This window comes from Dermacentor andersoni, chromosome 5 (genome assembly GCF_023375885.2).
Source record: "Dermacentor andersoni chromosome 5, qqDerAnde1_hic_scaffold, whole genome shotgun sequence".
Lineage (NCBI taxonomy): Eukaryota > Metazoa > Arthropoda > Arachnida > Ixodida > Ixodidae > Dermacentor > Dermacentor andersoni.
In genome coordinates, this window is record NC_092818.1 from 74,776,598 (window position 1) to 74,803,290 (window position 26,693).

Consider the following 26,693-nt stretch of genomic DNA (forward strand, 5'->3'; position numbering starts at 1 on the left):
GCACAGCATATGCGCCAGAACGCTATAGCTGTTTGCGATAACGTCTAGCTAATTTCGCTTTGATCCCCTCGCTGTTTTCTGCTTGTTACTTCTCGCCTCACCATGGGGGGTCTGGTCCTCGTCACGAAATCATGCATCGTCCCCCGGTCGCCGTTATATATACACCTATACAGAACCACCCTGGAATTTTAGCCGTAGCACCTTTCCCCTTGTTCCTTCTTTCTTTCTGTTCAATTCTGCAGTATACATGGCTACAGCACAGGACGTCGAAGGAGATGAAAGGGACCGCACGATTCGGCTTCGAACCTGGCCGTGCACGCCGCTGTACATACGCCTTCGTCTCGCTCGGTGGCCTCAGGCGGGCCGTGCCTGACTCAGGACCCCGCGCTGCATGAAGCGCAGCATCAGCGGCGGCGGCGGGAAAGAACGCCCTTGGCGGAACGGGCCGTCCTTCACGGCGGCGAGAGGCATGCTCCCCTTTTTCCTTGCGTTCTTTGTTTCTGCTCGGGCGCCCCGCGAAATGCGCAGACACACACAAAAAATTTTAAAAAATAAGCAAAGCGGCGCCGTGTCCCGGCGAGACTTTGCGCAGGTCCACCCTGCGGCGAGCACGAAGACCCACCCGCTCCGCCGCTCGAGCGAAGCCTGGTTCTGACGGCGGCGCGGTGGCCATTAGAGGAGATTTCTGGTGCCGTTGAACTTTAGGGCTGCTTTCTTTTACAGCTTCCCGACTCCGGCGCATGATTGGGACCGGGCCGAGTTTCAGTTTTTTGTGCAAGGACGCAGCCGCGGCGTTCGCTATGTATATACAATAAACGCACGCTGCTTGTTAGACTATACGCGCATCTTCTTTTTATTTTATTTTTCGCTGAATACTTGAAAGGGTCGGGGAGGAGTCTAGTTGCCACGGCGAACATGTATATGCGTGAATGCAGGCAAGCAACGCAATTTCCTCGCTTGCCGTATGGCGCTGTTTTTTTTTTTTTTTTTCTTTCTCGACTAACAAGTTGGCTTGGGGGTGCCACGGTTCGTCGGAAGACGTCTTTCTTTCGCTCACCTTTTTTTTCCCTATTTGTTTACTGCTAGGTCTTGTCTGCGTCAGTTAACCATATGTTGCTGGCCTATGCTGCACCCAAGAGGGATGGACAACGCACACACAAGCACCGTGGTTGCCGACATATCCCCACCCACCCCTGTTCTCTTGGGTGTCGCGAAGTCCTCCCAACCAATACCTGTCGTGCTCCTTTGTCTCTTCTCAGGTGCGTCGAAGACGCTTCCTCTTCCGCGGAAGTACCGCCCAACGCAACGACCCGTTGCAGGCCTCGCTTCGACGACCCTATGACCTGCAGAACCATTTGCAGTGTCGACAAGGTGGCTGGTATACTGCTGGACAAGGTGGCTGGACAACAGGACAGTCCGAGTGTTCTCGAACTTCGCCGGGACCAGGTGGCTGGCATACTGGAACCTGCAAGGAGTCAACGGTGGGAACTGTCAACGCCGCGTCCGGAAAGTGATCCTGCGCTTCCAGCAAGGTTCGACTGCTGTTATCAATAACTCAGGTGAGCCGAGGAGAGAGCAACTGGCGAGTTTGTTTTTGCTCGATAGGTTTTAATTACGGAGCGCGTTTTCTTACTTTCGAATGGCATGCTCTCTTTTTTTTTTTCAGGCGTTTATCTTGTTATATCTCGTATACGTTTTAGGCAACCCTGAAAGTAAACGACGAGAAGGCATGCGCATCGATTGCGAGCGACGCAGGCTTTTGTTGGCGAAAGCCGCGGTTCTCGACAGAACAATTGCCTAAGGCCAAAAAAAAAAAAAAAAAAGAAACCAGCAAGATGTCGTATAAGACCCCTTCGTAGGCGAATGGTATGCTCGAGTTATGCCACAACGTCTTTCGTAGCATGCGGAGCTCTCGCTTTCCGTAATGAGCTCGCATGGGAGGTATTCCATTCTATCATTTCCACGTTAGTGAGATCATTTGTATCACGCAACAACTGCAAGTACTATGCCCGCGCAATGTGCGCGAATGACGCAGCGTAACGCTATCTATCCTGCCTGGCCTTACTTTAAGGAAAGCAGTGCGTAGAACTCAGAGCTCGCGGAGCGACGGAGGTTTGCGAGCGTTAGGCTGCTCCTTCCGCTCGCGTGCTGCGTGGCGGAGCAGACGCGGTTTGAGCAATATTGAGTAGGATCGCTGGAGGATTAGTGCCGTGCGCAACGATGAGCTTTCGGCCGAAGGATATTTACACAGACTGGCTGGCTAATGTCGGTGAGGTGAAGTAGGAGAAAAAGTCTAACGTGGACGAGCACATAGACGCAGCGCGAGAGTGTTGTTCTTGTGAGGCGTCTGCAGTGTAGGGGCATGTGAATGTAGCTCAACGACACGACGTGTATACGCTCTATCACATCATGCTCTGATATGTGCTAGTCTTAGCGAAAGCACGAAATTATCGGTTGATTGATTGGTTGTTTTTTAACGTGCCAAAACTGCGGCCCGGGCTACGAGAGACCCCGCAGTGAAGAGTTTGTGCTACTTTTGCTTGTTCTGCGAGTGTATCCAGATTTTGCCATGATAAACGGAAGTGAAAGCTTGTCGCATTTGAAAACTATTCCGAAGTGAACTGTGTGTGTCCATCACCTTAGTGTGTCACGAAGTCGTTGAAGACGGCTGGCGCCGCGCGTTCGTACGAATCTCTTTCGCGCACTTACGGACGTGTTTGTCAATAATACCCCTGTCATACGCAAGCTTTTAGAAAGTGTTCAAACTGAAGGCTATTTAAAATCGGAGAGCTCCATTGCTTTCTTTCCGCGAGCTTGTGCGAAGGAGTCAATTTCGATCGAAACAATTCTACCCCGTTGGGACTCGAGCGCGATCGAAAGTGTCCCGTGTGATGCCGGTGCCGGTATACAAAGCGTTCACCCGCTGATGTATGTGTATCAATGACACTGACATACCTGATACATAATTGCTAGCGAGAGGCTGACCGTCCAGCGTACAATTTAGGGTCCGTACTGACAAAATATTTAATACGCAAGACTGGTTCGTGCGAATAGGCGCCAGCCCAACGGACCGCAGGTCGACCCATGGCTTCTTATTGCTGCCTCTGTCTCTGTTTTTACACTGATATCCATGATAGTGACATTTCATGGTGTATGCGCGTATTTTCAGACATAGGGTGCTGTAATAGGGTTGCGTTTTGACGCTGGAAGTTTCTACCGCTGTAACACTTTCTGGATAGGCACTGTAATGTTTTTCGCACTTAATCAAGGCGAGTATGTAGCCCATTATATTGGCCTAAAACTATGAAAGCGAACAAACAAGTGGTGGTGAATGACGCCTCTCAAAGCAGTTAGGTGATGTAGTAACCGAATATGTAATTTACTGCGTGTTCTTACATTAATATAACTGCCTATGTAGAGATTGCGATCATATCACGTGCACAATTATACACTGAACTTTTTTACGTGTTGGCGCACATGCCTGTGTTCGGTGAACGAGAAAGCCTATCGTTCGAAACTGCATAGGTGCGCCGTTTTGAATACATCTGATAATAAAATTGTTTAGCCTTCGCTACGTTAAGCTTATCTTAAAATTTTAACGTACCTTTCGCTTGGAAAAAAAAAAAGTTAAAAATGTGCACTTTCGAATGAGTGAGTGCTTTTTCCTTCGCTTTGCTTGTGTTATTGCAATTTTTAGTAATCGGTGTTTTGTGCTAAACGCATTCGTTAATGGTGCATGTCTCTTTTAACGTTATAGTAAAGTGTGGCACGACCTTTTTATTGGAGTAGTCATAAAACTCGCCCTAAGTATTGTCTTCAGGAAATTTGTCTGTGGCCGCATTGAGCGCAAACTTAAATAAGGCGCTGAACTAAAGCAAGAAAGAAACAAAAAGAAAAGAAAGAGTTCCGCGAGGAAACGTAGATTAAGGCGGTCTCGCGTGATGCGCCGATACATCGACAATAAACAGGCCGGCAGTCGTGCAGCCGCTTTAACAGTCCATCAGTAACTTCTTTCTCTGTTTGTTCTACAGGCCATGTAAACTTGTTGTAAAACTATTTGTGTCTGCTTCCATTCTTTTTTTTTTTTTCAGTGCGTGACTGCGTCGACTTGAGAACAATCACGTCTTAATATTGTGGCGGCAAAAGCAAATGAGATTCCCCGGCCGCGCACACTAGACGGTGGGGAGACGATATCGAGGTAGATATCAGCACCAAGAAGTTATACACATGAGTACAACATGAGGGAAAGTACAACGTCCCGAATATTTGCATACATATAGCCGTTCTATGGAATCCCATGAAAGAGGGCTCTAAATACCATTATTAAAGCAGTTTAGGCTAATGAAGTATATTTTTTTCTTCAACCCTATCTTAATTTATTTGGCCGGAAACGGTTGATTATCAGTAAGAAAAAAATTAGGGCGAAACTTGTTTTTTTTTTTAAATATTTTATTATTATTTCACGCCGAGGACTCGGCACTGGTACGTCAGTGTGACGTTACTTATTTCGGGATATTTTCTTGTATATCGGTTCATTCTGGAGCACACAGAATTCTCTTGCTAGGTTGAGTCATCGCTTTCTTTTGAGTGCATTATAGCCATTATTTACCGGTGAACGACTGACTGGTACGAGGGGACCAGATAGAATATAGTCACCTGGTCTTTTTGTTTCTTCTTCTTTATTATTATTTTTTTGCGTCTTTTCTGACTTAATTACCAAACGTCCTATCATGGCAAGAGTATCAGTCTTCATGCTGCAAAGGCGTGCCTTACTGATACCATTTTGTTTACCTGTGCTCATTTAGGCGCCACCCTTAACAGCATTAGATGGCCCAAAGAAGACGTCAATGATTGCATTCAGATCAATGATGGTAGATCGGGTTGATAGGGGCAGCGGGTTCCATGAGCCTACGCAATGCCATCGCTTCTTCAATATCTGGTATTTATTTTATCGTTGCCGAGGCGTCGTTGCCATGACAGCTTGATAATCCCTTTTTTATTTAATGGATGTATTGACATACAAACAAGCCGCAACAGCGACTACTGTAAATCACCGATACCGTATATTTCCTCTGCAATGCGATACAGCCTACAGACGGAGGCTGTCACACAATATGACACGCGCGAACAGGAGACACGCGTTTGCACTCTGTCCTGATATCATTCATTGCGACGGCGGATTAAGATAACGAATACGCCAAACGGCACAAGCGGAGGCGAGCAGTAATACACCGGAAAAACCTTTTGACAGCGAAGAGAAGGACGGAGAGGCGTCACCCATCGCGTTTGTAGTTTCTCCACCGTCCACCAGATGGCGACAGCGCCGCCTCCTCGAGCGCCGCGGGTAGTCTCGTCTCGACGAAGAAGCGCGTCCCTCCGGCCTTGTGAGGAGTGCTGCAGCGAGACGGGCGTAGCATTAGCTCTTGGTCTTGCAGAACACAATGCGCGGAGGTTGCGCGATGAAAGAGTGATTTGTGTCCGTAAGATTTTTTTGTTTCGATGCACAAAAGTCGGACGTTAATGTCTGACAGGAAGGCCCCAACTGTATTCTTTCGGCTCTTTGCATATATTATTACTATATATATGTTTTTTTTTCACTGCAAATCACATCAAGAAAAAGTGACACTTGCCTGAAGCAGGATGTAATTTTTCATTCAATCCTCAGCTGGACCTACATTCAGCTAGAACTGCGTTCCTGTGCTGTTTCGTCCTCTTTATTGCATCATTACTTTTTATTAAACTTGCAAACCTGGTGGCAAGTTTTGAACACGCCGCGTAGTTGTTGTACATAAAGAAGTTTGCATCTTTGTCAGCATAGTATAATGCATTTATAGACAGGATTCTCTTGCATTAAAATAATAGCGGTAACTAATAAAAAAGGAAAACAAAAAAGAAACAGGTAGACTAGACGCGCGGTGCTCTGCTGGGCCAGTTGCGAGTACGGTCTTTTCTTTTTTTTTCTTCTTTTTTCCCTCATCCTCCCGTACTTCTCGGCCTGCCGTTTTGCACTGTATTTTAATGACACAAGCCGCTGTAACAGAACACTCATCTAAGACTATTGCGTACGCCATCGATGGAAATTGAGGCTTTTTGACCTCAGTTTTCGTTGTTTTAACTCTGCTCCGCCAAACCGAAGTGAACACATTGTTGAACAGGTTCCCTGCTTGTTCAAAGCCCTATGTGCCGAGCCGCAGCTCTATCTGTCACACTATTTAATGAGAGAGAGAGAGAGAGAGTCAAAACAGTGAGTTGAGACCCTTCGACGCGTTCGTATTTTGATGATAGTATACGAACGCGTCGAACTAAGCCGGCAGTTCACATCGTGAGCTCTTCCTATTCGTGGCTGCTGGCACCACCGAGCATCTATAGATCTATAAGCAGTGCATTTTGTGGGAGTAGTGCACTTTTTTTCGTGAACGAGGTTTTAGGAAATCGCCATTCCACAACTCTCCGGACCACCATTATGAAATAAAAATAAAGATGAACCTTCGCATATATATATATATATATATATATATATATATATATATATATATATATATATATATATATATATATATATATATATATATATATATATATATATATATATATATATATATATATATATATATATATATATATATATATATATACGGCTGTGCCACGCGCTTATTGTCAGCCGCGTTTGACCCCAGTGCCAGACTAGCGAGTTCGCGCGTGACGCCTCGCGTTCACACCATGTGGAAGGTTCTGCGCGCCTCGCACCCGAACTACACCTTTCTTTTGGCTTAGTACATACCGCCCATAGGGCCAGCGCGCTCGTCAAGGTAACACATTTTCCATTGGACTCACGTCGCGACGTGGGAAGAAACCCGCCGCGCGGTGTACAACGAACGCGCCAGAATCCGCAGCATGTGCGCGAGACGCCGCGGAACGCGAACACACCGAGGTGTTCACACTTAGCGCGGCAGCACTTCATACGCGACCGGCTTGCTTTATGTAACGCAACACTTACGCGGCTTCTGGATTATGATAGTGGCGCCTCGTTAACGGCTCCTTTAGCAGCGCGTATTTTCCCCCCCAGCTGTCATCACCGCACCATTTCCGCCATGAGGAGCGTTGCCAAGTCGAGGCCTTGGTTCGCCGTTGGCTTCGCCATGTCCTTGTGGCCGTGTGCGCGCGCGCGAGAAGCATTTCAATGCCTGGCGCTGCGCTGTGTGACAGGTTAAGTGAGGCACGGCGTTCTGCTCGAGGGCTTCCTTTCTTGCTTGAAGTCTTCTCGTTTTTCTGTCCTTTTGAAATGTGCGCGCATAGGGCAATGCCACGTGGACGGCGATTATGGACTTGCTGGTTGAGCGCGTTGCACAACGCAGCTAGTTTTTTTTTTTTTTTTTTCTCCAGATTCAAGTGTGTGAGTCGCCTGCATTCGCCGCAATGCACGCATGTTTTGCAAGGTGGGCATATGTGAAAGACAAAAGAAAAGAAAGAGGAGAGATAAAGAAGCCTAAAGAAGTAACTCGAACGTAGATCACGTGATTGATAATACGAATACAAAAAATGACTTCAGTGCAGTGCAACGAAATGCAACGTTACCGCAGAAGCTCGAGCAACACTGAGTAGGCAGTGTGTAGATCCTGCAGACGGCGTTAATTCTTGGAAGTTAAGTGGCTGGCTTTCTCTTGGCTTGAGAGGAAATACGGAAGTGTTCTGAAGCATTGATTGCCCCAACAAAGCCCCTAGGGGGGAGGGGTGTGTACAAGCCCCCTTGTTTTTCTGAAGCCACCCCCTTAACTCGTAATGATTTTCTTGTTATTGTCTTACAAAGGGCGGGGATCTTGTTTAGTGACCGCAGAAGAAGGGCATGTACACGAATGAACACATTGTCCCCCCATAGCTGGCTCGTGTTGAAGAAACCACGGCTTCCACGCGAAAGAACGTGCGGGCGAATACGATGACCACTCGGGCTTTTTTGTAGTTTACGTGAAGCAATTGTTCACAATCGTTGTTATGAGTGTTAGACATAAACGTTGCTAGCCCTACGCCACATGTTAACGGCACAAATAATTCAAAGTGACTGCCGCTTACAATCCCCCTCCCACCTAGCAATGTAAACACGCCCTGTAATATCAAACACTAATCGCCCTGCTGAGCTTTACACGGAACGATTTGTTCATAGCTAATCAACAAGTTAAGCGTTTCAAAGGCCGCGTACCTCTGTGGCATGAAAGGCGCGCGCAGCGCGTGTCGCGCCTCCTCACCGGCGTGTCTAGCGGTTGCGGTTAATAACGAGCGTTGTTGGCCCGCATTCAAGAGCCGTTTATTGAACGCCGCACTCTCAAATCCAACCTCGTGAGAGCTTTGAATGAAGCGTGTTTTTATCGTTCGCAGCCATTACTTTATAAACGCAACACCTTACAGGCCATATTTTACAGGGCTGGTAGAGAGAGAGAGGGGGGGAGAGAGCAGAATGAAGAGGGAGAGGGAAGACGCGCTCGAGCACGGAGCGTGTACAAATACTACTTCGGGGGTCGTTTGCGCGCCAGTAGTAAATAGCGAATGGCGCGGGCCATTTACGTGCGTGGTAACTTCTGACATGCAGCAAGCAGCGCTTTCGACGACCTCCCGGTTCTTGTTTTTTTATGACGAGACTCTCTCGCTCGCGCGCGTTTTCTACGACTGAGACAGAAAGGGGAATTCAGCGGTTTCATCTTCCTCTTCCTCGACGACCGAGAAGCCGAGCAGACGACGACCTGTAAAACGTGTCGCATCGAGCCAACGTGCGGTCAAGTTCCTGTGCCACGCACCATGGCAGTGACGGTTATCGCTTACAAACCCAACCAAACTTCCGGACGCGATGGTCTACCGCGCGCGAGCAGCTTGTCGCTCCGTCTCCAGATGGCGGTACGGGCTTTGTGCTGGCCACACTCTGCGACTCGGTTCTCCTGCGCGGGCTGCGCTGGCGATATGGGAGAGAAGGGCAAAGACGAGGAAGAGGAGGAGACCACTTCTGTGTTGGGCGAGCGAGAGAGAAAAAGAAAGACGCGTCCGATCGAACAGCGCTGTGTGTGCGCCGAGTGTAGAGGTTGCGGAGGGGGGGGGGGGGCATTCACGAGAAGGAGGAGAGTAATAGCTGAAGCCTGAGCGAGAGAGAGAGGGCACGCCCGAGGCGGCACAGCGGTGGTGGTGGCGGCAGCGTCGTCGGGGCAGGCGCAGGCAGGCAGGCGGTGAGGGGCTGGCTGACTGCCGCCTAGAAAACGAAAGCGGAGCCCGGCAGCAGAAAAGAGGGAGTCGCGCTCAAACAGTGATCATTGGGGAGCGCGCCGGGATGCCGCGGTTCGCCGCCACGTCGTCCTGCCGCCGCCGTCGCCGCGATCGTAGTCGTGCGCCGTGCTGGCCTCAGCAGTCCGTCAGCCGCCCCGAAGTGCACGTGCGTGCGCGGGAGCCACCGCGCTGGCTCACTCGTGTGTGCGCGTGAGCGGAGCCATGAAGCTGCAACGACGTCGCACCGCCCGTAGCAGCAGCAGCGCGTACCCGTCGCGACGCCCTCGGACCGCGTCGTCGGTGTGTACCCGGGCAGCGTCAGCATCGTCGTGCGCGCCCCTGCCAGCCATGGGCTGATGCGCGCACAGCGCGAGGACACGGCGTGCCGCGCGTGTGCGTGTTGTTTTCCCGAGAGAAACAGCAAGTGAGCGAGAGAGCGAACCTTGTTTTTTGCTGCAACGGCGACCTTCTTCTTCGTCTCCCGTGGTGGTGGGAAGACCGTGTATATCTCTGCCAAGTTGTTACGCGCACACCTCTTCGGCACTCGGAGTTCTTCTGGACGGGAACGACCGCAACGTTTGAGTGGACATCCCGTCGGACGCTGTCGAGTTCCTCTTCCTCTTGGAGCCGTAGCGAAAAAAATATACCTGAGAACCAGATCGACTGAAGCCTCCTTCGTCTTCTTCTGCGCTACTTGTTTGGACACAGCCGCGAGAAACTTCAAGAAAGCCTCAACGACACTACCCGTCCCAGCTCTGCAGCGTCGTCGCGCACACTCGTGAGTACCATTATTCACTGTCTGTCCGCTTTCGCGAGAACCGCATGCGCCGCGGGTTAGGCGAGACCGCGCGTCCGAACGTGGCCTATACGCGAAGTCCGAGCCGGGCTCGGACGGCGGGCTCTCCCCGCGGCCGGTCCTGTCCGGCGGCCGCGACCGATATTTACGAGAGCGGTAGCCGCGCGTTTTAGGGGCCTTTACGACACACGGCGACGGCGCGCGCGCTCTCTCCTCGTGAAGCGGTCGGTGCTCTGCGCCCGGCCCTTCGGGAACCGTCGGCGCGGTTTTAAAGATGGCCGGATAAATACACGCTGTCGGCGTCATTATACGGCTTGGCTGCTGTAATTTATACGCTCCCATAAAACGGATGCTTCCTGCTTTATTTGCTGCTGCTGCTGCTCTCGCCACGAGGGAGCACACCGGTTCGGCCCGCGCGGTTCTATAGAAAGGCACGGTGTCAGCGGCGTGATGCGTGCTGATGCTTGCTGCAGCGCCGATCTGTCTTGTCAGTTCCTTTTTTGCGTTTTTCTTTCTTTCTTTTTCTCCCCGTGATATCGGCTATGGCGGCGATCGGGTATGCTCTATAGACACCTCTAATTGGCGCGTCATTTCAGAGTTGGTCTTGTACATCATTCTTTGTTTGTTTCATTCATTTATTTCATTGTTCCTGACATCTAAGCTGAGAGCATTAGTTCCCGCGAGAGTAGAGTATTGGACGGATCTAGACCCCACAGTGGTCAAGACGGCCGGGGTCGAGCGATGTTTGGAGACGCGTTGTGAATTGCTCCACGTCACTGTCAGCTGATGAGTCATGCGCCGTTAGAAATTTGACGGTTCGCGCATTTTTCTTTTTTTTTCGATTCTGTAGGCCGTTTGCTGTACGGCTTGACGTTGCAGCACATTTCACTGTTTGCTGGGACCTTGGAGCGACATCAGTGGGTTATAGCTTTACAGCTGCTACATTTGGTCTTCAGTGGCACTATATAACACTATGAATGCAAGAAAATGTGGTCTGCTTGTAATAACTCGGAACTTGAATTTTGCCGAGCCCCAACAAACTGACACCTTTCCTTAGGGATGTGATTCTTTAAACAAACTACTTCATGTTCTTAAGAGAGATAACACTTTTGAAGCAACGTCATCTGCAATCAAAGTGTGCGAAGTTATTCTGCTACAACGGCTCGTGAGTGCAAGTGGGCATAATATGCCATTATGACGAACGTTAGCTTCGGCTACTGAATCGCGTTGAACGTGTGGGTATCTCGCTACATTACCCTACACCCTTTCCTGGCTAAAAAAAAAAAAAAAACTAACAAACTGTACATTACACAGTATGTGTAGGAACTCGAATTTTGGCTACCTTTGTCAAATTTAGTCCTCCCCACGACAGCGTATGATTGATCCGAGATTAATGTGTTCATCGTATATAGCGCGTACGAGTCAGTCAGTGAATGGTATAAGCACAGTCGCCTGACAGAATGCGGTGCTTTTCAAGTCGCGCTGCACTTGTATCCTGTATACATACATACATACATACATACATATATATATATATATATATATATATATATATATATATATATATATATATATATATATATATATATATATAAGAATTGCGCCGTTCGTTTGCCAGTACGGGTGTTGAGCTACACCGGAGATCGGGACAAACTGCCTCGACCCCGATGCCAGCTTGAATGACCTCCGCGTCATGTTTGAGCAGGGTAGCTGGTTTAATGGCCCTGTTTACGAGAAAAAAGAGCGCCCGTTAGCCCACATGTAAAAAAAAGGAAACGTGAACCGAACGTCGAAAAAGCCGCGCGGAGTTTATTGGCATCGTCGCGCAAAAAACAGAGCAGAAGATACACACATCTGGTTTCCCTGTGTTGTGCTGATGTTAAATTAATTTCCTCGCCAAGTTCAAATCCCCGTGTATACGCTGCTCACAGGCGCGGCTTCGGGGCTCGGAGGGGGAGCGCAGTTTCCGGTGATCATTCATTTCTCTATACCTACACGATGGGAGTTGGTTACTTATAACCGTTGCTCTCGTTTATTAGTACACCACCGTGCATACATCGCTTCGCTGGAGTAATCCCGGTGGTGTGTTGGAATACATTCGGTGCGTGCTGATTGCGCGCATACAAGGTCACCGCACTGCTAAAACACATGATGTACGTATGCATATCTCCATAATTCTTTCGCGGTGATTGTAGCGAGCGCGTGCGAAAAAAACAAGAACGACATTGGGGGCCGACTTTACAGCGCCGTTCGAACAGCAATGCGTGAACGCCTATTAAGGCACTAATGAATGGCAGCGAAGCCGTACGTCAGCCAGTGCGAAACAGTTATTAGAGGCTCACAAGCCTTCTGAATCAGTTCGGTATTTTACGCTTATCGCTTCTATCTCCCCTTTAGCCATTCAAGGTCCTTAATCTATATTCAATAAGCATGCAAGGTTATCGAAGTTCCGCGATGGTTTTAGAACTTTACTGCTGCGACACATAGAACCTACAGCGCACACTTGCGTGTAAGTTGACGTCTGTTTAAGCCTACCACCATTGCTGAGACCGAAAAATAAAGCCACGGAATTTGCTCGCTCTCGCTCGTCCGCTTGCGTTAATCCAATAACGAGCTATTCGCTTAAATCTCGCGTAGGCTGCCCGCAATGTCAGCGACAGTGTTTCTGTCGTATAAGCATTCGGATTCCTCGAATAGATGTTGTGGAGCAACTACTCAACGCCAACAGGTTCAGTCTGCGTTATTGCTTCGCTTCCTTGCTTGCGTTCGCCGAACGTTAGAATTCTCTTTGCGTGCAGCTTATATACACCAGTCTTTCGCCGGGACGAGCATTCTTTGAGGACAGCGTATTGAGCAACGTTACAGTGACGGCCGACATGCCTGTATAATGCCCCACTCATTTGAAACAGCAGCGACCCGAATGGCTGGCTGGGTAGTTATCACCGCATCAAACGAGTCGTAGCCTGTGAAAGGGATGTTTATGACGACCATTAAGGCATTCCTTGTGGGCCATATACACAAAGAGGCAGTCATTTGATAGGCAATAAACGCGTCGTTTTCGCAGCTGCATTTGATCGGTGTTAACATCTATGTATGCTTAGTGGTTAATTTTGATTGCCCGTGCGGCGTTACTTTGGGCACGCGCTTCAGAATAAAGAATGGCTTTTACTCGAATGCTTGCAAGCAGTCGTGGCGTATCCTGACCTCAAGGCAGCGTGTAATAATGTTCATTCATAATGTCAATTACGGAGTACAAGGTATTGGCGGTATGAGTTCTTATTTAAGAGGGACTTCCCTGCGTTGCTGCTTTCGCGCAGTTCTCATTGTTTTTTCAAAATGTGGCGCTTTTCACGAGGCTGCGCATCGACTTTTCCCACGATAGGCAATGGCTCGCCGAGCGGTGTAGATTCACGTTGTAAATCTGAGCCTTCTTAAACCTGCTTGTACCATCAGAAACGTATCGTTAGGGTCTTCAGTCGCGCCACGACGCAGGACTTTCACTGCATAACAGTCACAAGTGATGTCAGTGTAACACACACGCACGCACACGCGCACACTCCTCTCTATACGGCAGCGATCAACTTATAGCGCATGTCGATATTACGTGGTTATATACTTACCCTGTGTATATATCTCTCGGAACCAACTTGTTGGCGTTGTGACTGTGGCGTATCGGCACTACGCCCGAGGTTGCGGGATCCAATCCTGGCCAGGGCAGCCGCATTTCGACGGGGGCAAAATGCTAAGAATCCCGTGTATCGTGCATTGGCGTGCACGTCAAAGAACCCCCGCGTGGTCAAAACGAATTGTACCTTGGATTTGGCACTCGCAAAACCCCAGAATTTTATTTAAGAGTTTAAATGTTTCATGCATCTCTCGTATCGGCCGCTATTTCTATTTGCCGCGTGTCTCCGTTTTGCTGCAGTGCCTTCTCTTTTGTCTCTCTCTTTCTCTCTGTTTCGCCGGCTGCATGCCTTTCCTGGCCGCTTGCCTGCGAGCCTCGTGGTGGTTTTTCGTCGCACGGTTGGCGCATGGGCCGTGCCTCGCGAGCCGCCGTGCAGCTTGCGCGCGCGAGCAAGGAAAGGGTCGGCCCGCGCTTAGAAGCTGACCGTCGGGCTCTCTGCGTGTCTTGGCGATGGCTATCGGCATGTGCTCGCAGCGAACGCGAGGTGCGACGGCTCTTGAGAACCACTTGCAGGACACGTGCTCGTTTACGGCTCGTTCGGCCGCAAGTCGACAACGAATGCGATAGTTGCGCGGACCTTCTGTGCGGTATATGCCCTTGTTGTTGTGGAAAGGCCTTCTCGCACTGGTTCTTTCTTCTTTTCTTTTGTGTGTGTGTGTGTGTGTGTTCGTTTATCTCGTTTATTTCCTCACTAACGACGTGCTTTTCGAACCAGTGTTTCACCGTTAAGAGGCGTTTGGTAAGCGTGCATGCGTTTGTACGCTCTTATATTATGCTGCGGTTATTTTCGTTTGCGTCCCGTATGTGCGCCACGAGGACCTTGTAATCGCTGTAATCCACGATTTGTTGTCGCGCTTTATCGCCTTTCATTCTTGGGCGTCACGCAACGAGATGGAAAGAGATAATAAATCTGTACGGAAAGGCAGAGAGATGTGGATGGGGTTCGCCCAGCTTCCTCTATAGCCGGGGAATGTGGATGAAAAGAAGTGACTGTGGTTAAGACTGTGGAGAAGGAAGTCCGCGCTATGCAGCAGCATTACTGAAGCCAAGGGTTGAGTCCGTTCTCCCGTAAACAGATAAAGAATGGGAGCTTAAAGCCGTGACGGAACGACTAACACTCATACAGCTTGCCGTATACCTCTGAGCACTTTTTTCCCTTCTTTTCTTTTTTTATTTCTTTTCTGTCGCTTCTTTTTTTTTTTTCGTTTATAAAGTACAGGGTCATTCATATACTTCGCGAAATGTCAGCTCGTCAGTTTGTCTGTATCCTCCCGCGACCTGAAGAGAGCCCGGAAGCATATAATGGCTTTTCAAGTCTGTTTTATTACCGACTCGCATGTTAAGATAGTTAGAAACACATTTTTAGAAATAGTGCAACGGTTAGGGACCAAACGCGGGATCTCTATACATGTGCACATGGTCATATACGACTGTGCGCCGCCCGTCTTTCCATAAACATGCTGGGGAATATGCAACACTGTGTGATACGTGGGTGGCCATGTTGATGTTCAAGTCCGGGATTTTCATGTCATCTCGCGGTGTTCAAAATGCGCTTCAGGGTTGATCTTCTCTTATGACAACGCGACAGTCTGTATCAAATTAGTGTCGATTTTCTCGAAATGCTCACGGTAAGAATATGATTAAAACGCTTTCAGTCGCACGCATTTCATTTCTTATCATGGACGAACATTTTACTTAATCTCTCCCGAGAAAATCTGAAACAAAAAATGTTGCAGGCAATTTGCAACGTGCATAATGTACAAGCGGTCTGAAGAGGCGCGTTTAGAGCACTGTTATTGGATGCTTTTCTTCAATTGGCGTCACAAATTCACACGAATAGAAATATTGTGATCTTTCATGATAACGTGACGTCATTCGCTTGTCATGCTGCAGCGTATATCGACTGCAACGGCAGGAGTACCGGGCTATCTTTGTTAGTGGTGCTCATGTCATGTCTGTGGCACAAAACCTATGGCGCCATTGTGCAGCATACATATCTTAAGATGCAAGCGCATGGTTGCCTACTCGGTCCTCTGAACTATATATGGTCGCTGCCTCAGAGGGAATCATTCTAAAAAAAGGTTTTTATTCTTTCGCCTCGTACTCGAATTTATGCTTGATCTCTGCTGTGTCAGACATTATAGTTCTCCTTCATGGCCACTCTCGGTGTAATGTCACTTGGGTCACTGCGCACGGGTGCTTTCGGCACGAAACCTTAAAAAAAATGATGCGTTGTCGTTTAGCGTATATGTTAAGGTGGAAAGATGTGGTATTGGTGTTGGCGAGGCCGGTGATATCGAAGTTTTCGTGGTCGGAAAGAGTAGTCTAGCACGCAGCTAATCCGCCCTTCATTGTCCAAAGTATTTCACAAAAGTGCGTTTGAAGAGCACACTGTGGCAGTGTGCAGCTAATCTGCCGACACGGCTAGCAGGAAAACTCGTTAGCCGTAGGGTGCCGTATATTATAGTGTATATGAATCGCTCTGTGGTAAACACATTGAGCACGCGTGTGTTGAAATGCACGCTATACACCTGCATAGTATGTATCTTAAGACGTTAGTACATTAGAGGTGTCTGCAAACGCTCACTTCAGGCGCGGGAATCTTCTACCCCATGCAATGTTGGGCGCACACCTATGTCGTAAGCCAGCTGTTTCCACACGTGTGCGCAATATAGGAAGCGATTGGCGGGTGTCATGTGTGTATACCACGCGCATGTCTATAACAGTGCCAGCTCAAGCCACTGCTAAACACGCCGTTCCTTTGTTTGATTTTATTTTTAGCGTGTTTTTTTCATACGGGAGATCCAATTTGCAGAGACGATGAGTCTGCTCGAATCGTTCGTTTCTTCCTCCTCATTACGAGCTTGACAGGATGTATGGCAACATGTGTGCGTGCATGTGTGCGTGTGCGTGTGTGTGTGTGTGTGTGTGTGTGTGTGTATTGAGTTCTTTCATGTGTGAAGCTGTATACAGACGTGTATGGCAGGGAGGGCACCACAATGCAAGCCGTTCGTACTATACATATCACGAAGGCACAATTGGGAAACAGTGCGACAGTGCTTCTCCTCCTGTTTCGTTCTTTTTGTCTCTTTGTTCATTTATTGTTAGTTTTATTTTCTTCATTAGTCAAGCACTGTGTACGTGCGTGCATTCTTTCTCCATGCGCGCAACTGTATTCCTGACATAGCGCTGCTGATGATGTCTCTTGTCGCCGGCGGCTTCTAATTCGAGACTCGGAGCTTATTATGTATAGCATAACCGCGCGTCGACGCGCACTCATTATGTGCCAGTTCTTATCGGCGTTCGTGCGAAAGCTCGGCATCCTCTCTCGGGTATCGCCGATAGGAGCAGTCAGCCGATATATAATTCAAAGTACTTCGTAAGTACTCCCCGCAATGAGATGATTACTGCCGGCTTTGGACTTGGCTTCTGCGTGCGCAGCAGATATGCTGCAAGGCTGCCTTCGCATCCTTTACTAGACGACCTGGGAACTCATTGCCCAAAACATCTTCTGGGTTATCATGTATATCGACTTTATGGCACACATCCTGTTCGGAAATCCGTAGGCCACGATATAAATATAATTGTCAACAACTTAAACAGCATATAGTATACATACTATATACTAAATAGTATATAGACCATAGGCAGCCATAAGAAATACTGCACTAGAATGCAAAGCGTTCTATACAAGAAGTCTATAGACGACCTCCAAGCTGCACAAATTCATTGTTATATAGGTGACGATAAGTTATTTTACTCCGGGTTCAGGCCATGCTCGCTATATATCGCCGGCGCACTTTGATGCGCGGAAGATTGTGAGTTATAACTGAAAGCTTAAAGTGATGATAATGTTGGTTAAGAGTGAGAGCAGGGGCCGTCTTCGTGGTGTTTATTTTGAAGAGGAGCGCTTTTTAAAAGTTACCAACGGAAAACAGTCGAGCTATAAGGGAGATAGAGAAAGAAAAAGAAAACAAACGCAGAAGGATTATCCACTCGTACGACAGATTGGTTGTACCGCACCTATATCTAAAGTGAACTGATTTTCTTGGCCATCGCGCTGTGTGTACGGCGGTGGCTGTCTACGTTAAAACATAATGCCTCCCTATACACGGGTGTCGCGGGTAATGACACGTTCTCTCTGCTATAGGTACCCCGCGGTACCACGATATCGTGATATCATTTGTAATCGATACCATGATTGTGTCTGATTATCTGGGGTCAGTAAACGAGAACAATGACGTTATGCCGGAAATGTCACTTTCGGTTACGCCGATTTTGGGTCGGACAGCATCGTCTGGCAAGAAATGAAAGTATATTTATTGTTCAACTACATCAGCAATAGTTTGGCTGCGTTAATTGCGGCCCTCCACTACTCATTCACAACATTTTAGTCTTAGTTTATACGCGCTAATTGAGGAAACTAAGTATTGAACGCTTGTATCCGCGTACCTGCAGTGAAAGCGGCGATCGACTCAGTCAGTGGTTATGTGGTGTTTTTCAGCTGGACGCGATGTCGCTGAATGAGGGCCCGTTTCCACGAACCACACCTCACGATATAACACTGTTCGAGTAGATTCGAGCCAATGCACACATATTACCAAAGGCCGTCGGCCAATGACAACTCAAGCGAAAAGCTCTGTGAATTTGGCTCCAGATTCCTGCCGCGGCGGCCGCACTTCGATGTGGGCTGATTGCAAGACGTATATTGCATAGACCTCGACGTAATCGAGGTCTATACGTTAATGAACCCCATCTCCTCATAATAAACCCCGGGACCTCATTACATATACGGCAACCCTCACAGTCCACTGTGCTGGCAGCTTTGGAACGTTAAACTATAACATCGCTTATTTTGCTATATACTTGCTATATACGCTCCCGAATAGGGTCTAATTTGGGATCGCTATGTGCGCGGAATGACTGCCGACGACGCGAGTTGCACGTCGATTGCTCGCTTTCCCGAACGGTTCTTCGCGCGTGGAAAGCGTTATTTGGCCCGAGGTTACACTCTGCAGTCTTGCGGAGGGAGCGCGTGGACACCTGGACGTAGCGTATACATCTCCAGGTCGAAGAACTGCCGCGAGACAATCTTTAAAGCACCCATCACGGTCGCAAGTACGCACATTGTGCTACATGGCCGAGCGGCCAAACGACCGTCGTTGCTTTGCGTGTCGTCGCCTCCCCCTCTCCCCCCCCCTCTCTCTCTCTCTCTCTCTCTCTCTCTCATGTGGCCTATAGAAAACGCGCCAAATGCGCTGTGCCATTCGGCATTCGTTTTTTACGCGCGTCTGTTACAAGACATAAAACGTGTCGTGCCCGATTATATGGCTTGATAACGTCGCATGCGTGTGACGTATATGCGCTGAGCTTTTTTGGCGCGTCCCATTCTGCGTGCTTGCGCGCCGAGCACTTTTATCAGTCGAGCGATTAAAGGGCAATTAAATGACGACCTTGTTGAGCCGCGGTGAAATACTCTTGTCCCGATTTTGTCGCGCCGTCTCTCCGTTGTATAGGGGTTGTCGACAGGAGATGCGACTTTCACCCCGACGAGTGTTTATGTTGTGACTGCCCCTGTTTATGATCGCAATATGTAAGCCACGCCTGCTCATGAATTTATTATTGCCCCCCTCTCTTTTTTTATGGTAGTCATAACTTATGACGAATGAGACCGCGCACAATTTAACGCTGGCTGCGGCTTCAGTCATCGCTGAAAATGAATGCGCTAGAAAATTACGTGGCGTAGCTGGTGGCAAGCGTTGACAGAAGAAAGGGCTAGCTGTCTTTGGCTTACCACCTGATTACCGCCTTTTCAAAATGGTGTACTGCATGTTAAAAACAGACAGTTTCAGGCTTATTTCCTAACTACAGACTATTTTGAATCTGCTAAACATACAATGAGGGTGAGGTCTCACCAGCGATGCGTTTCACCAGGAGTAATGAAGGGACTTGCTAATGCTAAAACCATCAGCAAGGAGGTAAATTACAAGCGACCAGCGCTCTGTTGCGAGGAATATCGTCAGCTTCGGGAAGTTGCCTGAACTATACTGTATACGTTCCGTGCGACCTTAAGGTGCGGGATAAGTGCGTTCACGTATGTTCCATGTTCTTCCGTATACTACGCACAGGATACTTGGTCCGTATTCCTGTAGGCTAGCCTTTATGAGTGGCTGCTGCTTCACGTCTCCTATATAGTGCCGAAGACGCGTCAATCATAGCTTTGCCTTCTTCTCCCGCCAACTAAACTTACGAAAGGTGCCCTTGCTAAATAGCTTAAGATATTTTTTTCTTCTTTCTCTCATCACAGCTCAACGCTATAGCACTCTCCGAGTGTCCTGCTTAGAATCGCGACTTACACGATACAGCCGAACACGGATATACCGAACCCAGATGTATATAACGAATTATTGTGTAGAACGAACAGCTGTAAAGTCCCCTTTAAAATTTTTGTGTAACATTTTTATTTTATGTAAGGAGTTACCTATATATCGAACATTTTTTTTTGCGATCTCCTTCAGATTCGGTAGATCAGGGTTCGACTGTATAGATTCCTACAGCGCCTTCGTTATTGTGCTAAATGGAGCATCGATCTCGTGTCTGAACTATGTAATCGTTCGGTGTCGATCATACTACACGGTGTATAAGCGCATCACTCCCGCAAGTACGCTGTGTGCATATAGAAACGCCGACTGACCTTCGTTGCTCTCCTCGTCGTTTCCGTGCAGGTGCGGCGTGCGCCCCAGTTCGGTGCCGTAAGCGCGGCGAGCGATGAACGGCGGCGCCGGCGGCAGCCTCTACGAGGAGAGCCGCTCGAGCCTCGAGGCGCCCCAGCCGCTGCACATCCCGGCCAAGCGGCTCGCGTACGGCCAGGCCGACTGCGCCGTCGTCGCCGACCCGATGGCCGCCGGCGGCGTGATCCGCCAGTCGCCCTGGGCCTCGCCCTGGCCCGGCGCCGAGGCGGCGTTCGAGGCGCCGCACCACTACCAGCAAGGGGGCATACGCGACTCGGCCAGCTACTTCTACCCCGCGGCCGCCGACCGCAAGCCGTTCAACCTGTGGCCCGCGGCCGCCAAGGGCTACGAGCTGGGCCCGACGGCCGCCGCCGACGCGTGCCAGGCGTACTCGCAGGCCTGGTGCCCGTACCCGGCGGCGGCGGCCGCGTACCCGGCGCCGCAGGCGGCCCGCGTCGTCGAGCCCAGCGCGGCCGCAGCCGCGTACCTCCAAGCGGCCGAAGAGCAGCAGCAGCAGCAGCACCGCGCGGTGCCGCCCCCTCCGCCGCCTCCGCCGCCGCCACCGCCGCACCCGGCGCCGCCGCCGCCGACCCGCAGCGATGCCTTCGCCGCGGCCTACTCGGACGGCTACGGCCTCAGGGCGGCCGCCGCGGCCGAGGCGCACGGTCCGCCGCCGTACGTGCCCGTCAGCACCGGTGAGTGGTGCGTCTCGAACGCTGCCTGCGGCACGTCAGGTCTTGCGGTGGATGGCGGCTGTCAGGTGCCGTGCGGCTGGACGCGGGACCTCTTTATGGGACCTGTGGGGAGATGCGGAAGCATGCGTTGTCTGTAAACACCGTCTTGCCGCTGCTAATTAAAGAAAATTGGCTTCTTTCCGACGTTCGCTCGGACAGCGTTTTCCACGTTTTCCACAGGTGACTGAAAGCTTTACTGATCAACAACCGTGCAGGCGCAGAACTGGTCGTTACTAACTTTCCTTGCGAGGAGCACGGTCCACTGTGGACGTCTAGATCAACCGCAGGGTAGTTACCGTTTTTAAAGCGTCTTCTTTGAGTGCGTGCACTGTAATGTAATTTACAACCTGAAAGGTTAATAAAGGTGTGAGTGTGTCTTTAACTCATATCCTTACACCCTTTTCCACACCCTTACACCCGAAGAGGGTGTAAGAATGCGAGTTTTAGACCGATTTACACCCCTGTTTCTTTTTAAGGGTGTAAATTATTTTACAGTCTATACGCCCTTTATCCGTGCTTCAACGCGACCTGGCGCACCGCCTCCAGCGACCGTGGACCTGTTCCTGTGCGTGTTATGGGCAGACGCGCAGACGTCGTTTCGCAGATATTTAGACATTGGACATTGAGTACAGGTTTCTTGCGGCACACATTAATTGGGCGTCACGTATTCGCTGTCATCGCGTACCAAGGACAACGGCCGTCTAGTTGGGGACACACATCGCGCTGCACACGTCTGTCGGACACATTGGAATACTTGTGCCGAATCGGCTGACCCCACAAATACTAAACGTGTCGCGGCTGTACGCATGCATGCATGTCCTCGTGCGAGGCGATTTCACACGGCCTGCAACGTTTCTACTATCCGCGATAGGAACCGTGCCGTTCGTCGATGCGACGCGGGCTGCCTGCCTGCATGCGTGCGCGGCTCATCCCTCCTCGGTTTGCAAAACGCTGTCAGCACTTGCCGCTAATGCGCCGCACGTCGTTTTCACAGCGCTCTCGGTTTCTTCAGCCCACCGCGCGGCCGCGCATGTGCCAGTCGAGAGATTGCACGGTGAAGCCGCGCGTTGGCTCGCATGCAGATGACCGGGCCAGACCGTTTGCGGGCCCCCTTCTCTCATCACTGCATTCGTGGGTGGCTCCTGCATTCGTTGGCACGCAGATGGGACGGACAAAAAAACAAAAATTAATAAAAAACTACAAGACGTCTTAATCTGGCCCGAGAGCTGTGATGAGAACGGTGTACGCGACATAGGTGTGTGCGAACGTTTGCGGTCGGGGCTTCCAGCTCTGTACACGAACATAGTCGTGTTTGAGGTGTACATTTTGCTACGTCGATTTGACGCCTTAAAGCAATTTGTTATCCTTAAGAGGCTTTGCGGCAGTGTGGAGATTCTAATTGAATATCAGAGTGAAAGAAGCAGAGGTCATATACGCCTGATATGTAAGGCGGTTTTAGTGTAGCGTTTTGGCTGTTAACGCATAGAGACGTGCGAAGCGGCTGCGGCCAAGCTATGCGCATGCCCTTGATGAAACTTTGCGAACGCTGTGGCGCCATCTGGTGTTGAGAAATCGAAGCACTTTTGCTGCAAGGGTGGTTTCCTTTGTTGGCTGGGACGCGTCAAAATAGGTGGCTCACCTTAATAAGAACGACAAAACGCCACCGGTAGTTTGTCCTTAAGTCGAGATAATAAAAAGCAAAAACCCATTCGCCATTTATGTTGCGCTGTCGCGACGAAGAGCATGTAACGAAGCCCAATCCTGACTGAAGCGGACGGCGTTGCGCCCTTGTGTTGTCACGGTATAATCTACTCTAAGCCACGCACGCAGAGCCAGTAACGCGAAAAGTTAGTGAGCGTACGTAACCCATGAAGTTAATCATATAGCCTTATGGGCATGCGCATTATACACCCAACATTTTGTAGCGTGCGCAATACTAGAACTCTGTATAACAACAAGATACAGCTTTTCAAAAAAGAAACGAGAACGTATAACCAGATGTTCCTCCATGTATGTCTCGATGTTCCACCCGTCTGCCAGACAGAGACACGTCAACATCGAGCTTTGAAATCCACCATCGTCTGAGCAAGTGTTGCCGTCGTTAGTTGTTTCTTAGAGAGAGAGAGATTCTTGTTGGTGGAAGGAAAAATTGGGGTAAAGTGCAGCGTGGTAACTGTCTCTCACGCGTTGCTGTTCATTAGTGGCTGTGTTGTAAAAAGGGAAAGGGTATTATGGGAACGGCGCTGCGTCAGATTTTCTGGTTCTTTTTCGCCGGTTTCCTTGGCAGCTATGGTGGTTGTCCGAATGAAAACGAAACGAAAATGAGAAGTTCTTCAGCTCAGCGCCGGGTCGTGCGATTGAATCCCTGTCCCTGTCCGACCTGGGCGGGATGCTAAAAAAACGCTTATGTGCTTTCATTTAGGGGCAGATTGAAATATCTCTCGTGGCCGGAGCTATCTTCCGGAGCTTCGGACTACGACGTATACCTTGCAACTCCCAACTCAGCTTTGGGAGGCCTTGTTATTTGGGAATTAGTTCTTCAAGGTACCACCACATTGTTGGGAGCAAATAATAATAATAATAATAATAATAGTAATAATAATAATAATAATAATAATAATAATAATAATAAAGGGCAGTGGTATGTAAGTGGCTTCGGAAATGCAGTTGGCTAGAACACGAGATAATTCGTTGTTCCTTGTTTATTAAGTGATGCGAGCCTGGGGAAATATATAGGCTACCAAAGGAATGGATATCCCACGAACTGAAAATATAAACCGCTTAAGTCAGAAATGGATAAGAAAAAGACAGCAAGAGCAAAAACAACATAGGCAGATAGGGGGGAAAAATAGGATCGATCGACTTGGCTGTTGGTGAATGCAGCATCACACACGATCTCAAGTTGTGGTCTCGAACGACGTTAACCCGAAGACTTTCGAGTCTTCTTGCTGAAGAGAGAGACAGAGAGAGAGAGAGAGAGAGAGAGAGAGAGAGAAAGAAGATGGTAAAGTAAAGGAAACGACTGAAAACTTTTAAAGGTTATTCAAATGGTACACTATAAAGCGAAGAACTAATTTAGTTTAGACTGAACATTCCTTGACAACTCGTATGGTCGTTAATTTTGTGGTTATGGGTTAATTATTACACGATATTACGAACGCGCCGGTTTCATTTTCTTTTTATAATTTCATACTGAAATCTGATTACCAGTACGTCAGTGTCACGTCAGATGTTTTAAAATATTTCTTCGTATTTGGGCCGTTGTGGTTCAGTAAAGGTTCTCGAAACTTGCGAAGCTTTGCTTTTGGCTCTTTTAGAAAACACTATAAAAAAAAAGACAAACGTTGTTGCTCATACTACCCAGTTGTCACAGTTTTCACAACCTTGATATATAACTCCAGTTGGTAACGGTATAGTTAAGTAATATTGCTGATTGAACAAGCTAGTCGCTGTTGCTAATGGGTCTCAGCTACCTATTCCAAACGCACTTAGCACCTCCTGAGACAAAGCTTCTAGCATATAACACACACATCGGACTCACTATGGAACACGTCGGAGCTGGTCCGATACAAGCGTTATAGGCTGTGCAAACTGGCATTCGAAGATGCTAACTGCGTTCGGAATTGGTAGCTGAAACCCATTAGTAATAGCGACTAGCTTGTTTAATCAGCAATGTTACTTTGCTATTACGAACTGCAGTCACACCAAGGTAGTAAATAGTGTGACCACATGGGTAGCAAGGGCCAACAACCTTTTCTTTTTGGTAAAGAATGCAATGCAATGCATCCTTACTGTTAAGGAATTACCTATAGGCCCGAGTGGACGTCGTCAAAATCTCTGACGTCACAATGAGCTGGGGCGGGAACTTCAAGTCAGCGTCGCCGGCTGCCTTTCGCTTTTGCGTATTTTCTGGCTTACAAAGCCTCTGCTTGAGGGTTAGTGGTATTGTCGAAGGGTAATTTACTAACGCAGCTCAAGTAATTTTTTTCTTCTCTTTAGCGTTCCTTTAATGTCCGGCAGCAACACACGGTGCTCTATAAGAAACGCTGTAGGGAGGGTCACGGGATCAATTTGGCCCCGAGGTTCTTTAGCAAGCACCTTAAGGAAGGTACACGAACGCTTTTAAGCGTGAAATGCTTTTTGCACCCGTCGTCGACGACCTTCAACTGGTCTTCAACCAAAAGCCAGAGCCGTTATCCGGGCACTCAAACGAGAACACCCGGACAAGTTGCGAGAACAAAATGAGGTCGTAGGGGGAATCAGTCAAAATTTAAGAAAGTGCGGTCGCTGGCCTGCGACCCTTTGTACAGGATCGCATTACATAAGCTAGTTGCTGCCCAAACAAGTTTTAAAAAAATATTGCTTCCTAGTTCTTCCTAATGTTACTCAAGCTCTAACTTCTAGTATGTTCAAAAGGCAGATGCAGGGCACCATATATACTTCGTTGTCATCTTATGGCACTGAGACAGAGTTGCCTGTGCTCTTTTTGAACGCCAGCGGTCCGTGAGTTCCGCGGCGCGGGTTTTGCATCGTTTCGAGAGATGGCGCCGCGCTGCGTGAACCCTCCTTCAGGCGTTTTTCTTCTTCTAGCTGGGCAGTGCGCTCTGTCTGCCTGGCGTCTTTTTTCGCTGCCGGTCGTGCCGCCTTCAGCCGGTTTTCTTCTTCTGGCTGGGCAGCGTCCATATGGGTCAGTGGACAGTATGGCGCGGTGTGGTTGCCGTTGCGAACATGCACTGCACACATTTTAAGATTGGGGCTAGTATCATCTTCAACCAGTCTGCTTTGTCGCTTCCCATTTCATGCTTACATCTGCTCTCGATTACGGAAGAGCCAGCAATATTTTTCTTTCTTTCTTTCTTTTTTGTAGTCCACCGAACCTAAATGCGCCCGCTTAGGCAGGCAATCAAACCGCAATTCCCCGACTTATCTGTATATTTTTTTCGCAGCTGCATAATATAGCGTGTGCACTGGGAATGAAAGAACGGGTGTAAGATGAGGATCTCTAACACCAAGCTGGACGTGTATATAAGACACTCGCATCTATCAGCAGTTTCGACGTCCTGCACTCGATACTGACGCAACTCTCCCAAGTGCAACGTATATAACGCAGATAGCACGCGCTGCAGCTGCAGGCAGCTCCGCGATCGACCGGGTCGGAAGAGGTTCGTCGCGCAACACGGAAACCTCGCCGATCGTTTCCGTTATCTTTACGCGCCCGGTCACTTCATTCCCGCGAAATGCTTCCGTGCGCGCATGCGCGACGGCCCGCCGATCCTATCGCATAATCGCATTCTGCGCCTCCCTTCGCTCCGCGTGGCCCCCGGCTGTGTGAGGCAAGGCGCGCGTTTGAGTCGTCTTGCGAAACACGCACACACTAGGAGCATATACACACCTATATATAAGAGGTCTCGGTTCTACACAGTTGTGAATTAACGCAAATGGAAAACTGCCCGAAGCCCTCGCTTCGTCAAATTGAGAACCGCCCGCAGGCTCACTTTTTTTTT

General features: G+C 49.1%; 1 protein-coding gene across 2 annotated transcripts in view; it reads left to right on the plus strand.

Moving 5' to 3' along the window:
• The first annotated feature begins 265 nt into the window (after positions 1-265).
• LOC126530784 (uncharacterized) overlaps positions 266-26,693 on the plus strand; it is a 69,337-nt gene continuing 42,909 nt past the window's right edge. The window contains exons 1-2 of one of the 2 annotated variants that reach the window (XM_055070809.1): positions 266-1,559; positions 20,450-21,150. In XM_055070809.1, the coding sequence (XP_054926784.1) occupies positions 20,493-21,150 (658 nt within the window). In that variant the 5' untranslated portion in view covers positions 266-1,559; positions 20,450-20,492. Of the gene's footprint in view, positions 1,560-9,104; positions 10,022-20,449; positions 21,151-26,693 lie in introns of those variants that run through there. The other variant, XM_050178070.2, reaches the window with a different exon arrangement.